The 14793-nt window shown below is 51.0% G+C and overlaps 2 protein-coding genes across 2 annotated transcripts; one reads left to right on the plus strand and one right to left on the minus strand.

Annotated features, from left to right (window-relative positions):
- Positions 1-4461: 4461 nt before the first annotated feature.
- Positions 4462-5382, plus strand: LOC148593299 (olfactory receptor 14C36-like). Its single transcript, XM_088531474.1, has one exon. It carries the CDS (start codon positions 4462-4464, stop codon positions 5380-5382), a length of 921 nt encoding a protein of 306 aa, XP_088387600.1.
- Positions 5383-6532: 1150 nt separating this feature from the next.
- LOC148593300 (olfactory receptor 14A16-like) lies at positions 6533-14793 on the minus strand. The gene is made up of 2 exons (XM_088531475.1): positions 14059-14793; positions 6533-6604 (listed from the first exon to the last, which is right to left on the minus strand). Exons 1-2 carry the CDS (start codon positions 14791-14793, stop codon positions 6533-6535), a joined length of 807 nt encoding a protein of 268 aa, XP_088387601.1.

Here is a 14793-nt window from a genome sequence, read left to right on the forward strand (position 1 = left end):
CGCTGGGCTCTGAGTGGGACAGAGAAACCTCCTGCTTAGTGGTATAGGCCTGATGGTAACAGAAATGGTTAGAAAATGTCTTCACAAACAAAGGTAGAAATAAATTAAGAAAAAGAATTAAAGCAAATAAATCCTTTGTTATGCTTTCCACCTTTATTCATTATTCTGTTTTAGTACACTAGACTTCGGCATGATCATTTGTTCTTGAAAAGGAAAGTGATTTTCAGAACTGGGTGCGCTGCAGTCCCAGAGTCCTGCACAGCTGGTGCCATTCCAGGTGCTGTGGTCCCCTGTCCCCAGCCTCCTTCTGCAGCTCTGAGGGGCTCTGCTCTCCCGCAGGTCCCTGCAAAAGCTCTCAGGCCCATGCAGGTCACAGTCACTCAGTGACACTGGGACATCTCCAAGTCCCTCCGGGTACTGGTGCTTGGACACTTGACTTCTGCCTGCAAAGATAAAAGACTGTTTACACAATTTTCCAATGCTGATAGAGTGGAAATCTTCCAGAACTTGCTGAATCTGCTGTGAAGAACTATTTATCTGCCCGTGCCTTTTACTTTCCACTTCTCTCTCCATTAGATGGTAGAGGAAATCTCTGTGATCACTCCGGTATTTTCTATGTTTTGAATACATGAATCATTTCTGCAGCCCCTCTGGGCATCCCCTCTCCCAGCACAGCACTCACCCCCACTCCAGGCATGTTCTGCCCCTGGAGGTCTCCTGTGCTCCATGGTGGCTCCATAGCCCCTTCCAGGAGGATGGGCATCTGTCCCAGTTCTGTAATGAGTGGGACTGCCCTCAGCAGATCCCTCCTGAGCACTCACCCTCTCCAGGGGCCTGGACACACACAAGTGGCAGATGAATCCAGTCCTCTTTCCCTAACACAGGAACATGGCTGCACAGCCCTCTGGTGTATCAGCCAAGCCTCCTGCATGAGTATCATCACAAAATTTGCTGGGAGTGCACTCTGTTCCTTCTTCCAGGTTACTGATGGAGAAGTTGAATAGGATTGGACCCAATACTACTTCCTGGGGGACACAGCTGGCTCCAGGCCCCCAGCAGACTCTGTGGAAAGGTCTGGGCACAAGTAGGAAAAGCTGAGAGAACCTGGGGTCTTTTCCTAGCAACTACTAAAGAAAGGCAGAGTTTCCTCATAGCTCCTGCCCATGCAGATGTGCTAAAAACCCCAGGCATGTATCATGGCCATGCAGGCCTACTTCAGTGCCACTGAATCAAGGGTCTGAAATGAATTACAGTCACAGTTTACATTGATAACATCTCCATGTGTCTCAGCTTCCTAGTGAGTGTGGCTCTAACACTAGCGAGCATCTAGTGCTATTTCAGATGGCCAAGGAAGAGGCCCACTGGGCCCCGACCAGGCATTCTAGAAAGATGTATCACACTTGCTCTAGCAGAGCAATAGACACTAGCCCATGCCTGGGACAACCCTGTCTCTTCAGATGTCACCTGGTGTCACCAGGAAATTGACTCCCACCCTGCATCTGATGTGGTTACAGCAGAAGCTTAGACGAGGACTCCCATGCAGTCATCATTGGAGATCATGCTTCAGCTTGGGAAAGGGGAATCCCACAACCTTTATGTTCATGGAGTTCTGGGCAGGGAGCTGAATCTCACTGCATGCCAGGGGCTTTTAAACCAGCATGACATGCCCATATTGACAGATTGGAATCAATATCTGAACCATGGTTAAATGAACTCCCTTCTTGTCCCTATGTAGGTGTCCTGTCTAGCTAAGAGATGTGTATGAGGGCTTTCAGAGCAGGATATTTCCAACTCTGGCAAATAAGAGGTGGAAAATTTCTGATGAGAGTAATTGCCCTTCTAGCATCAGTCTTCCTTCAATACTTACAGGTGGAACATCAGGGAGTGTTGAAGTCTATTCCAGTGATAATTTCCCAGGAGTAATGAGCACAAGGGATAGAGAAATTGTTGAATTCAGCTGGGACTCTACTTCTGAGCCCCTGCTCAGGAGCAGCATCTGGAGACAGATGCAGTTTGTGGCAGCACTGCCCAGAGACAGCCGAGTGCAGGAGCAGCTCCTGTGCCAAGAGCAGCAGGGCTGCGGGCACTGCCTGCTGCTGCGGGCAGCAGAGGAGAGAAGGCAGCGAGAGGGGAACGGTAGTGTGGAGCAGGAGGACAGAGCAGAGCTGTTGTGGGAGCAGCCTTCGCAGACCTCGACACGGTGAGTTTCTAGCTGCAGGGCAATGCTGCTGAGGTTCCTGGAGGGCTCTTCTGAACTCAATGCATGCAATCATGGATTGAGATTGTAAAGGTCTCTCTCCTGGAGTATGCAGGGTTTAGCAGGAGGAGGAGATGCTTCAGAGCATGGATTCCCTGCTGCACAGTCACAAGAACAGGGCATCCTGCTCCCTTCTCACAGGGAAGACACAGGGGTGTGAAGCTGCGCTCTGCACCCAGCTCTACACGGGCTGTGATTGAGAGCAGCATCCCTCAGGCCCAGGGTGCTGTGTGCCCGGGACAGTGACTCTGCAGCCTGCAAGGGGCAGCACTGCCCAGGGTGCTCCCCACAGCGCTGCGGGAAAGCGCTGCGTGGGGAGACAGACACCTGTGAGGGCAGGTCATTCTGCTGCAGAGTGAAGTCTGCTCACAGCTCCAGCTCATACACAGGGCATGTGCGAGGGGTCTTTTACAGGAGCAAGATCAGAAGGGCCACTTGAAAGGAAAGGAGCTTTCCTTCCTCTCTCTGCTCTTTCAGCCTCCTTAATATTGCAGGGGGAATGAAGGAACAAGTTTTCTGTTTTGGCAGGGAAATGGGAGTCCTAGATCCTCATGCCTAGAGATTAATAGGTCTGTGAGAAGCCTCAGCAAGCTGCTTCATGCCCACCTTAGCCTACAGGTAGCATCCATATCGTCTTTGTGGACTCATAGGACCCCATGTGACTGACTCCTTAGGATCTGCAACTGCACAGCTGCCCCTGGACATGGCCCAGATGTTTCTGTAGGGCAGAACTGAGCACACAGAGGGTGATACGATATGGGATCTGTGAGCAATGGAGGGACACGACACTGGGATAGAGGAAGGGCTGGTGGCAGGGACAGCTGCAGGCAGCAGAGATGGGCAGGGAAGGGGCAGGAGGTGCAGGGCAGGAGCCGCCTCCTCTGCAGCCAGACCTGCAGCAGAGGAGAGGGGCAGCTCTCCTGCCACAGGCCCATTGCCTGCCGCCCCACCAAAGGGCTAAGAGGGACTGCCCTGTGACGTCCCCCTCGGAGAGGTGACATACACAGACGGTAAAGTGAAAGTTTTCCACAATGCCTCTCTGTCCCTCTCCTTGCCTCCCTTGGCAGCACATTTATGGTGTTGCTCCTTGTTTCCCCTCCCGTCCATGCTTTTCCTGTTCTTGCCCTCAGCTTTCTGCAGCTGGATGTTTTCAGCTGCAGTTCAGACACTGATGCTACAAGTTGTGGAACAGAGGGGTCTGCATGGGAGTGAGATTTCCCAAGCCACCTTTTGTCCTGTGGAGCTCCCGGAAATGCAGCCTGTGAGCCTAGGCATTGCACTGGCTCTCCCTTAAGGAGAGCCCATCTTCAGTGCTAACGCTCCTTTGGCTGTTTCCCTGTGGTGTCCCGCCAGGCTGCCACCTGCCCTTCAGAAAGGCTCTGCCGTCTCATGGCCTATCTGTGATATCTGAGCGACGTGCGAGGAAGCTGCCGAGATGCTGAGGGTATGGAGGTGGTGGTGAGAGGCTGTCCATGAGCAGCTGAAATGAGCCCTGTGCGTCTCTGGCTAGAAGGGGAGTGTGGAGACCTCCCTTAGGTGTATGGAGAAAGGGTGAGAAATTTGGAGATGGGCACTTGGAAACTGCACAGCTCTGCTCTCAGCAGAGCCTGGCCTCCTTTGAGGGCTGCATAATGAACACAATGATCCCCTAGCTCAAGGAGACATGAGTACAGGACAGACCAAGACTAACAGATAAAAAAGATATCCCCACTCTGCACATAGAGACAGTGGATGCATTTCTCTAAGGATTCAGGGCTGAAATTCCAAGGATTTGTCCTTTGCAGAACATTCCTCAGGAGTGACAAGGACATCTCAAAGAAACTACAAAATATTGAACAATTCCATAAAACTATGTTCTTCAAACCTCTTTGTGTAGTCTTGGCGGTAAAGATGCTGAAAAGCCTGTCTACATCTTAAGTAGATTTCACCTGACATAGAAGGTGAATGTCCAAGCGTACCTCCGTTCCTCCTATTGCACGGCATGACAGACTCCCTGGAGTTCCTGTGTTGATGTCCCTCCTCCTCACAACAGCACAAAATGGAGCTCAACCAAAGCAACTAAACTGACACTCTTACTAAAGGGGGGGTAATGGAGGATGGTGTCGGACAACTGAATGACTTCAGGGCTGTTTTCTTTAAAAGTTTCTCTTAACTTCTCCATATCTTCTATTCTTTAGACAGTCCCACATGACTGGAGGGAGCTAATGTCCAACAGCAGCTCCCTCAACGAGTTCCTCCTCCTGCCGTTCGCAGACACACGGGAGCTGCAGCTCTTGCACTTCTTGCTCTTCCTGGGCATCTACCTGGCTGCCCTCCTGGCCAACGGCCTCATCATCACAGCCGTAGCCTGCGACCACCGCCTCCACACCCCCATGTACTTCTTCCTCCTCAACCTCTCTCTCCTTGACCTTGGCTCCATCTCCACCATTGTCCCCAAATCCATGGCCAGTTCCCTATGGGGCACCAGAACCATTTCCCAGTTGGGATGTACCGCACAGGCCTTAATTTTTTCCTTTTTCATGACAGCAGAGTGTTCCCTTCTCACAGTCATGGCCTATGACCGCTATGTTGCCATCTGCAGACCCCTGCACTATGGGACCCTCCTGGACAGCAGAGCCTGTGTCAAAATGGCAGCAGGTGCCTGGGCCAGTGGCTTTCTCTATGCTGTCCTGCACACTGGGAACACATTTTCCCTACCCCGCTGTCAAGGCAATGTGGTGGAGCAGTTCTTCTGTGAGATCCCTCAGATCCTCAAGCTCTCCTGCTCCGATTCCTACCTCAGGGAAGCTGGGCTTCTGGTGGTTAGTGCCTTTTTAGTCTTTGGGTGTTTTGTTTTCATTGTTGTGTCCTACGTGCAGATCTTCAGAGCGGTGCTGAGGATCCCCTCTGAGCAGGGCCGCCACAACGCCTTTTCCATGTGCCTCCCTCACCTGGCCGTGGTCTCCCTGTTTCTCACCACTGTAGTGTTTGCCTACCTGAAGCCCCCCTCCATCTCCTCCCCAGCTCTGGATCTGGTGTTGGCTGTTCTGTACTCAGTGGTGCCTCCAGCAGTGAATCCTCTCATGTACAGCATGAGGAACAAGGAGCTCAAGGATGCCCTGCAGAAACTCATGCAATTGCTATAATGTCAGCAATATCTGTACTGGGGGTTTTGGCATCAAAGATATGTGTTGTTTTTTTAATTTATTTCTTACTTTTGTTGTGTTACATTCCTGTAAAGGAAAATAAATATTCTGTTTCATCCTATTTGTCCTCAAGAATCTCTCACATGAATCTTAGGAATGTGCAGTTCCTACAGAGTCAGTTTCCCACCATGACAAGCAGACAAGCATGACAAGCATGTCCCACCAACACAAGTTGCTGGAGGGGCTGCAGGCCCAGAGCTCTGGGGACGTGCTGGGAAGCAGGGTGGGTACGGAGGGACTGCAGGCAGACAGGGAGGGGACCTGCTGGGCACAAGAGCTAGGGAGACAGGGAGTCATCCACCTCATTATGGGGCCTCCTGTCTCTTGCCAGGGAGCTTCTGCCTTGTCCTTGCACTTGCCCTGACTGATGCTGTGCACATGGCTGAGCTGGGTCCTGACCTGGTCTTGTCACCATTCTGCAGAGATGACTTCCCATCTGCAGCTCGACTCAGCTCTCCTAATAGTTTGGAAGGTCTTGGCAAGGGAAGCTGGAACTGAGCAGGTCTCAGAAAAGGCTCTAGATACCAAAGCTGTCTGTATGTACAGGGCAGAAAATTTCCTGACAAACAATTTAAAAGGCATGAGGAGAGCTTCAGATAAAGGCAGCCTTCCCAGGAAGGCTGGACACTGAGTCTTATGTGCATGAAGAAGCAAGAGCAGCCTTATTGTTCTGAGCTTACAATGCCTCGGATGCAGGCAGGGCCAGTAGTGCTGAGATCTACGGACAAAAGATGCCATCCTCCAGTGCTCAAACAAGAGGAGCAGAGCAGGTTTGTGGATGGTAACGGGGGTCAGGTGGAGTCCAGCACTGGCCAGGTAACACTGGAGGGCTCCAACCAGCCCGGCTCTGGTTGGACTGGAAAACTCCAGGGCTCCCTTCCCACAGCAACTTCTCTGCAACTCCATGATTTCTTATTCCTTAGCCACAGATACAGAAGCACTGGAAGCTCACTCTGCATTGGAAGCCCAAGAAGGTCCTGCTGCTCCTACCCTTAAGCAGGTATTCACCCAACACAGAGCCCATCTGGCCACAGAGGCATCACCCATCCAGTGCCCTGGCCAACACAGGCGATTGCAGGGTCTGTTCCTCTCAACACCGCTGCTGCTGTGCCCACATCAAATCCTCCTGGATGAGAATCCAGAATCCAGCTGGATGAGAACTCTGGTGTGAGAGAGTAAAAATAGGATTCCCATTAACCGATCTTTACAACGTGCTCGTTGCCACCACACTGAGCATCCCCAGCTGCCAGAAAGGAATACTTTGAAAACAGCTCCAGACCCCTTTTTTGTTTCTTTGTTATACTTTGTTTTTATACCCTGCATTGAGCTGAGCCTTGTCCACACTCCCCCTGCCAACGCATGCTGGTCTGGCTCACTCAGGGAGACATTCACTCTCTTGTGGTTAACATGGGCAAAGGCATTTGTGCAACCACTTGAGCGGATGCTCAGCTGCAAGATGGTCAGCTGCTCCACTCAAGTGGTCTTGCAGCTTATCTGAAACAAGAGCCACAATACAATCCCACCCTTCAACTTTCCTTGCAAGAACTGTGGTCCATCACACCCTATGTTCTTCCCGGAACCTCCTTCCACTGCAGGAATTTATTGGTCAGTTGTGAAGGAAATTTATTTTATACTCTAGTTTTACAGGAAACAACATGCAAGGCTGTGGCGCCCTGTGAGCAGAGCATCCGATGTGACCTTCTGCAGCCCCGCTCTTCTTATAAAATTGAAGTGCTGCAAAGAAAGTAGTCTAATCCAGCCAGAAGTACAAAGGTTGTTCAAAGGTTACGCTAGAAGTGCAACATCAGCCCCAATGGCACATTTCAGGGCCACACAGACCTAACGCACACTGTAACACAGCAAAGGGATTGGCAGAACCAAGAATCGTGGATGGATCTGATTCGTCATGTAAAATAATGTATATGCAAAAACTTACTCCTGTTTAAAAGTTAGAGAGAAAAATGCTCAGGATCCTTCTTGTGCTCCAAGAGGCGCCTTCCTCCTAGTAATCATATGTAGCAACTAAGAAATATGATTCATGTTGCTTAAAAACTGCTCTGGTGCCTAAGGAAGGAAACTTCTGACCTGTCCCATATTGTCCTACATCTGACTTGCACAAAAACACTAAACCCCAAGAGAAACCCGGATTGAGGCTCACCAAAGCATGTACTTAAATGGCTACGCTTGGTGCTGTTTCATCCCACATGATTTGGATCCTGGCTTTGAAAAATGCCTAACCTGAAACTAGCCCTGAAGCCCTTGTTCCCTCACAAAACACCAAACCCCCAAAGCCCTGCCTTCCTGCACAGCTGTGCGCAGTGCACAGGCCTGTTTGTGCAGGGGAGTAGCAGGGACTTCTGTGTCGCAGTGCCCCACTGGAAATACTTCACATCTTTTGGTACCATCTGGAGACATTCCTGAAGGATTTATCAGCAAGCTCTGGACAACAACAGGGGTGAGCGGAGGGCACTGCTTTCCAGGACTGTTCTCTGCCTCGCTGGGCCATCTCCATAGCAGTGACCTACACAGCTCCTGATGACACAACTGCCCCCCTCCTTTGGACACTCTTCCTTAAGGTATTTATAAACACTGATAAGATCCCTTCTGAGCGCAGGATGCCATTGGCCTTCTTTGCCACAGGCCATCATTGCTGGCTCACGGTCAACTTCTTGCCCCCAAGGATGCCCAGGTCCTCCTCTGCACGCCTGCTCTCCACCTGTCCTGGGCCATGCAGTTATTCCTCCACACATGCTGGTCTTGACTGTCTTGAACTTCGTGAGGTTCCTCTACTGACAGCTCTCCAGCCTCTCCAGGTCCCTCTGAATGGCTGCACTGCCCTCCAATGGATCAGACACTGCTCCCAGTTTTATACCCTGAGCAAACTTGCTGTACTCTGTCCCTTCATGCAGGGCATTAATGAATAAATGGAGCAGGACTGGAGCCCTGGGGAACACTGCTAGCTACAGGCCTCTAACTAGGTGCTGCACCACTGATCACAATCCTAAAGCCTAGAACCAGGTGCCCAGACGGAGGTGACCTCACAGGTGCAAACCCCACCACATCCCTGATGCTGCCTGTGGACTTCAGAGACAGCAGCTTCCTCAAACCCCTTCCCCACACAGGAACCACTGCTGCCCTCTCAGCTCCTCTCACCACAGAGACCCCCCACCCACCGCCCACGCCTGCCTGCCTGCTGCCGGCCAATCAGGCACTCACAAAGACATGACGTCACAGCGCCGTCCCGCCCAGCTCTCTGGCCCTGCCCTCCAGGGCAGCAATGGCCTCCCCAGCCCTTCCCCGCCAGGAGCCCAGCCCGGGCTCAGCAGCTGCTCCGCGGAGATGATCTCAGCAGCGCAGAGCCCCGCAGGGCCCGGCTGCTGCCCAATGAGGCGCTGCGGGAGCGGTGACCTCACAGTCACCAGCCAGAGCCAGCCCTGCTGCTGCCCAATCAGCTCTGCCCGCAGCAGGGACCTCCCAAACAGCAGCCACGCCCTCTCCCTGCAGCTGGCCTATCAGGGGCTGCGGCAGCAGTGACCAACTCGTGCCCAGCACAGCCATTGGCTGTGAGGCCCCGCGGGGCTCCTGGCTGTGCTGGGGGCTGTGCGGGGCCGGGGCAGGGAGGGGAGCCCAGCTCGGGGCTGCCGGTGCTGGGGGTGCTGGTGTGGGGGCCTGGGGGGCTGTGTGAGCTGCTGTGTTGGGCTCAGCCAGCACTGCCCACCCCGGCATGGGGGAGAAGAGGGGCAGCCCGGGCCAGGGAAACCTGCCCTGGATTCTGTCCTTCTGCCCCAGCTCCCACACAAGGGTTGGAGCTGCCCCACGGGAGCCTTGGGGCTCGGGGAAACCCCAGCCCCAGGAGTCCTGGCTGCCACATTGTCCCCTGTGCAAGGTGGGACCCTCAGGCAGGGCTCTTGTGGCAGCCTCCAGCCCTGTGCAGCCACTGCCACAGCCCAGGATCCACAGGCTTCTGCATAGTCCTGGGGACCATCTTAGCAAAGAGAAACCCCGTCTCCCTGAAGTCCTGTCAGAGATGTGGCTTTCCAAGTCACTGCCAAAGGAAGGACTTCTTTGGGTTGCTTAATAAGTCTGTGGCAGCTCATCAGTGATGCTGTTAGCTCTTCAGCAGCTCTTCATTCCGGGGTCTTGGCCCATTCTCTCCCTTGTCTCCTGTGCTTCTACCTACGTCTCCCATTCCCACATGTCCTGTTTAAAGTGACAATTTCTAACATCCCCTTTAGGGCACCATCTGGACACATTGTGACTCTTCCCGATATCCTGTTCACTCAGAGACTCAGCAGCTGGTTTGCCCTTTAGGGAGGTTAAAGCTTGCTCTGTCTTTCTGCAGTCTGTCCCATTAGCCAAGTCCTAACTGTATGTATGGGTTGTATGGACTTAGCATGCATTCAAAGAGTGTCATTATTTTCCATGAAACTATACCTTGCTCTTTTTTGTTTCCTTGTAACTTAAAGAAAATCCTCCTGTGCCTTTTGGCAGCCAGTTGTCTAAGTAAAGCAGGTGAGAATTGGGGCAGGTGAGCTATAACATGGAGTGCAGACTTAGGTGGACTAAGGCTAGCTTTCAACACGAGTGATTTAAATTCCCAGGAGGCTGATGAGGGAAATGGTAGGGCTGGGGAGGAAGATTGTGCATACAGTGCCTGATCTCTGGCACACTGCTCTTCCTATGTGTGCTGCCTTCATTAGGAGTCACTCTGGATGGCTGTGAATTGGATGGTGTGCTGTCACTTGTTCTTTAGAATAATAATAGAAAACTTTAAAAAGATGAAATACTTGTATATAATTGTCGTCTTCAGCTTTTAGCTACACTCCCCAAACCTCTCCAATTAGCCATGGACACTTGAAGGAAATTGCAAAGAGAGTCCTAATTTATCAGGGCCTTTTGCATTTAATGACCTACATGCAGTACTTGGAGCTGAGTCCATGAATTGCAGCTATTGAAAGGAGATTGAAGAAATCCATGAAGAAGTCAAAATCAGAAGGAAACCCTAAAGTTCTGTAGAGCATTAATGGATCCCACTGAGGCCATTAACTACAACAACTCACCAGGGGCTGATTAAAGTTAAAAAAATATAATCATTGGTAATAGGTAGAGAAAATATCATGTGACTCTGATGCTGAATACACCCTTGATGTGTTTTGTCAACACACATTGGGCAAGCACAGGCAGAGAAACCCTGGGAAGGGAGATCCTTTCCTCCATGTGTTGCCCACATCCTTCCTGGCATCAGTGTTTGGGTGAGGGTGTGCAATGCTGAGTGCAGAGCAAACACATGACACCTCCCATGGTCCTCAGAAGGATAAAGGGGGTGAAGAAGTCCTGATGATTCCTGATAGGCCTCGGTGACAGACACAACAGCCATAGTCAAGAGGATAAAGACATCCATTCTGCTGGGGCCTTGGCAGCGCCCTTGGCCATCTCTACCACAGGTCATCCTAGACCTGCTCCTGTGTCCCTTCAGGCTATAGACACCCAATCTGTTTCCGCAGCAAGTTCTCACAATAGATTTTCCTTCCCTTCCTTGATGGCTTTTCCATCCTCAGTGGCTGTTTCTCGAAACACAAAGCCATGGGTGATGACAGACTCTCTCTGGGTGCCCTGTAGCACCACTGCTCTACCCCTCAAGTGAATCTGAGCTCCCAAGCTGTATTTTGGTCCTGTTTCCTCTTTTCGTGCTGCTTCCCACTACCAAGGAAATCTCTTGGCAGCCCCACAATGTGGGGACGAATATAACCTTGTGTGGCACGACAGAGTAGAAGGTGAGGAACTGAAGTGCCAGGGCCTGAACGACAGACCCGAGTCAGGGTTGACTTAGAGATGAATACGGCACTGCCTTTGCAGTACACAAGAATGTACTGTAGAATTGCTCATGCCAGCTTGCACAGAGGCATATTAAACTGTAGCTTTTTTAAGCTCTCATGTGGCTGTTTTTGACCTTGAAGGGAACCCTCCAATCCGAGGCCTGGGCTCTGACCAGATCCCCATCCCACATGATAGGGAAAGTATGCCACATCAGATGTTACTGCTCACAAACAAAATGCAAGTTATCATGGTTTGCTGATTTGGCTCTATAAAAGATGGTCACTCTTGCCACGATTTTGGAGACCTCACGGGTGGATGCACCACGTAAGACCTCCCAGTTGCTGGGAAGGTTCTCCAAATCCTCACCACAACAGGGACTCCCCAGCGACTGCGGATCTGGATGATGATGACATATGATGGCATATTTAGACAATTGGTGATGTATCTTTTAATCACTATTCTAATATAGTAATGGTTAGGTGCATTAGCATGCTTATTTTGCCTGATGCTAAAACCAGTGTGTAATAAGCTTATTTTGTTAAATGTATCATTCTGTACCGCCTTAGTATTAATAGTGAAATAAGACCATTCTTTCGAGTGGCGTCTGGTTTTTTCCGTTGCCCCGTCTGCCCCAGATCTGTGCCGGTGCTCTTCTTTCTCATCATTGCACGCCCCAAGCCCCCGGCCCTTATGGCCCTGAGTAGCAAGTGTGTGTTACAAGCAGGATGCAAAGTATTGCCTAATTACTTTTAAAATAAGAGAAAGATGCCTCTTCTCTTGCTGCTCTCCAAGAAAAAGCAGCCCAGCCTGAAGCAGGCAATGCCTGTAAGAAGACCAAGCAAGGTAGAGCAAGGTCCTTCCTTGTGCTCAGCTTCTTCTATTCCCAGTTGTCACTTTGACCATGCAGGTCACAGGTGAAGTTGTCTGAGGTGTGAAACACAGGAATAACACCAGAGGAGAAACTGCCACTTGTGCACTTTGAGATGTGATTGTGACACATGCAATGGTGCAGTGTGGCCAACAGAGAAGGGGTAAAGGGAAGCAAGCTAACCATCAGGAGGCATGAAAGCAGTGCGAGATGCAGTGTCATAAATGCAGCATTCCAATGTGAGGCCCTTTTTGCATCTATCGGGTGGTGCTCAGAGAGTCTCTGATGTGTGAAGGTCGCTTGCCAAGGGCCAGAGCCACAAGCAGTGTAACTGGAGGGACTCGATTTCTCCAGTTCATGGAGCTCTGTCAGATGTGGGCACTGAACAGTGCAAGAGAGTCCCCTCAGAGCCCATGGTTTTGTGGGTGTCCAGTTTGCTGAAATGAGCCCTACTCAGATCCTCCTCCAGCAAGGGGAAGTCTTCCTTTCTCCATTTCTCCATGGTCTCCAGGACCTAGGATTCCTGAGGGTCACTCTTAGCACTAAAGACTACAGCAAAGGTGGCCTTTTCTGTGTCCTCTCTCACCAGGGCTCTTGGCCATTTAGCAGCAGGCCCGTGTTTTCCCTAGTCTGCCTTTTGTTCCTGCTGTATTGTTGTATTGTATTTTATTATTATTTTATCAGGAAGGTAAGAGTAAACATTGAGAAAGAAATAAATGAAGAGCACATGTTTCATGCCAAGTACATGGGAATGACAAGTGACTGCACACAGGACAGGTTTTGGCACTGACATTGTACCCATTGAGGAAGTTTCCTCAGTGCCTCCTTGAGCTCCTTGTTCCTCATGCTGTAGACAAGGGAGTTCAGTGCTGGAGGCACCACTGAGTACTGAATGGCCAGTACAGAGAGATCCAGAACTGGGAAGGATATGGAGGGAGGAGAGGGGGGAATAAAGTGACTAAGGGTGACATTTCAGTGCCCCTGTGACCAGGGTAGGATTCAGACCCAACCAAATGGGTATCACGACCTCTAATCCCTCCGGGGGACTGCAGGTGACTGCACAGTCCAGGGCACCTGGACTGCAGAGCATTTCCAAGGGTGCTCGTTGTGTCCATTGTGCCTATACATCCTGCCCCTGGTATTTGATAGATGGTGACCCAGAGGGCTCTCCGTTCTCCCTTCTTCCTGACAGTTGAGTCCTCACTGCCTCTCCTGAGACTGCAGAGTCCTCTTTTGCCTGTGAATACCCAGTGCATTACCTCTAAGAAACTCCATCTTCGAGGACCTCTCCCTTTATGAGGCTCTACTCACAGTCCATCCCAGCATATGCTGTTCCAGGAGGATGTCTGTGCTCTCCTGACACCGCCAGCTTCTCCTCCATGAGAACAGCCATCTGACACTGTGCCTTAATATGTAGGAGAGCTGTGCATGTGTAAATCCATGACCACTCAGCCTCTCCACTATCCTTGGACTCTGGTGGGTGAATTCTCAAACCAGCCCTTGGTCTCTGAAAGATCATTACATGATTCTGAGCTCTGTGTTGCTGAACCCATGGAGAATCCTGTGCAGCAGGCCCTTCAGGGGTGCAAGTCCTTGGGCCTATTCTTGACACCAGCTTTGGAGGAAAAGCCCAGCTTTCACGCACTGTGCTGACAGAAATTACTTTATTACAGAGATACTGTTAGGGGGCCAGTCCTTGTCCAGCATATGACAGAATTTAGGGTACCAGGTGAGACAGAGCAGATACTGTAAAAAGGGGAATGAATACAAGTAGTTGTGTAGCAACACAATAACAGTTATTATCGCTAGTAAAAGTCAGAATAAAATTAACATGAAGAAACAATGCTCCATCCAGCTACGGGATACAGAAAGAGTCATTTGTGCAGAGATGTGGAAAAATTACCACTGCTTAAAAATGTCCATGAAATCACTTTCCTAATGGCATCCTTGAGCTCCTTGTTCCTCATGCTGTAGATGAGGGGGTTCAGGGCTGGAGGCACCACCGAGTACAGAACAGCCAGCACCAGATCCAGAGATCGGGAGGAGATGGAGGGGGGCTTCAGGTAGGCAAACACTACAGTGGTGAGAAACAGGGAGACTACGGCCAGGTGCGGGAGGCACATGGAAAAGGCTTTGTGCCGGCCCTGCTCAGAGGGGATCCTCAGCACAGCAGCGAAGATCTGCACATAGGACACCACAATGAAAACAAAACACCCAAAGGCTAAACAGACACTAACCACAAGAAACCCAGCTTCATTGAGGTAGGAGTGTGAGCAGGAGAGCTTGAGGATCTGAGGGATCTCGCAGAAGAACTGCTCCACCACATTGCCTTGGCAGCGGGGTAGGGAAAATGTGTTCCCAGTGTGCAGGAGAGCATTAAGAAAGCCACTGGCCCAGGCAGCTGCTGCCATTTTGACACAAGCTCTGCTGTCCATGAGGGTCCCATAGTGCAGGGGTCTGCAGATAGCAACGTAGCGGTCATAGGCCATGACTGTTAGGAGATAATACTCCGCTGATACTGAAAAAAGGAAGAAAAAGACCTGCCCAGCACATCCCAAGTAGGAAATGGCCCTGATCTTCCACAGAGAACTCTGCATGGATTTGGGAACAGTGGTGGAGATGGAGCCCAGGTCGAGGAGGGAGAGGTTGAGGAGGAAGAAGTACAT

This window comes from Tinamus guttatus, unplaced genomic scaffold (genome assembly GCF_059628265.1).
Source record: "Tinamus guttatus ecotype Peru unplaced genomic scaffold, ASM5962826v1 Tinamus_guttatus_pri_ptg000420l, whole genome shotgun sequence".
Classification (NCBI taxonomy): Eukaryota; Metazoa; Chordata; class Aves; order Tinamiformes; family Tinamidae; genus Tinamus; species Tinamus guttatus.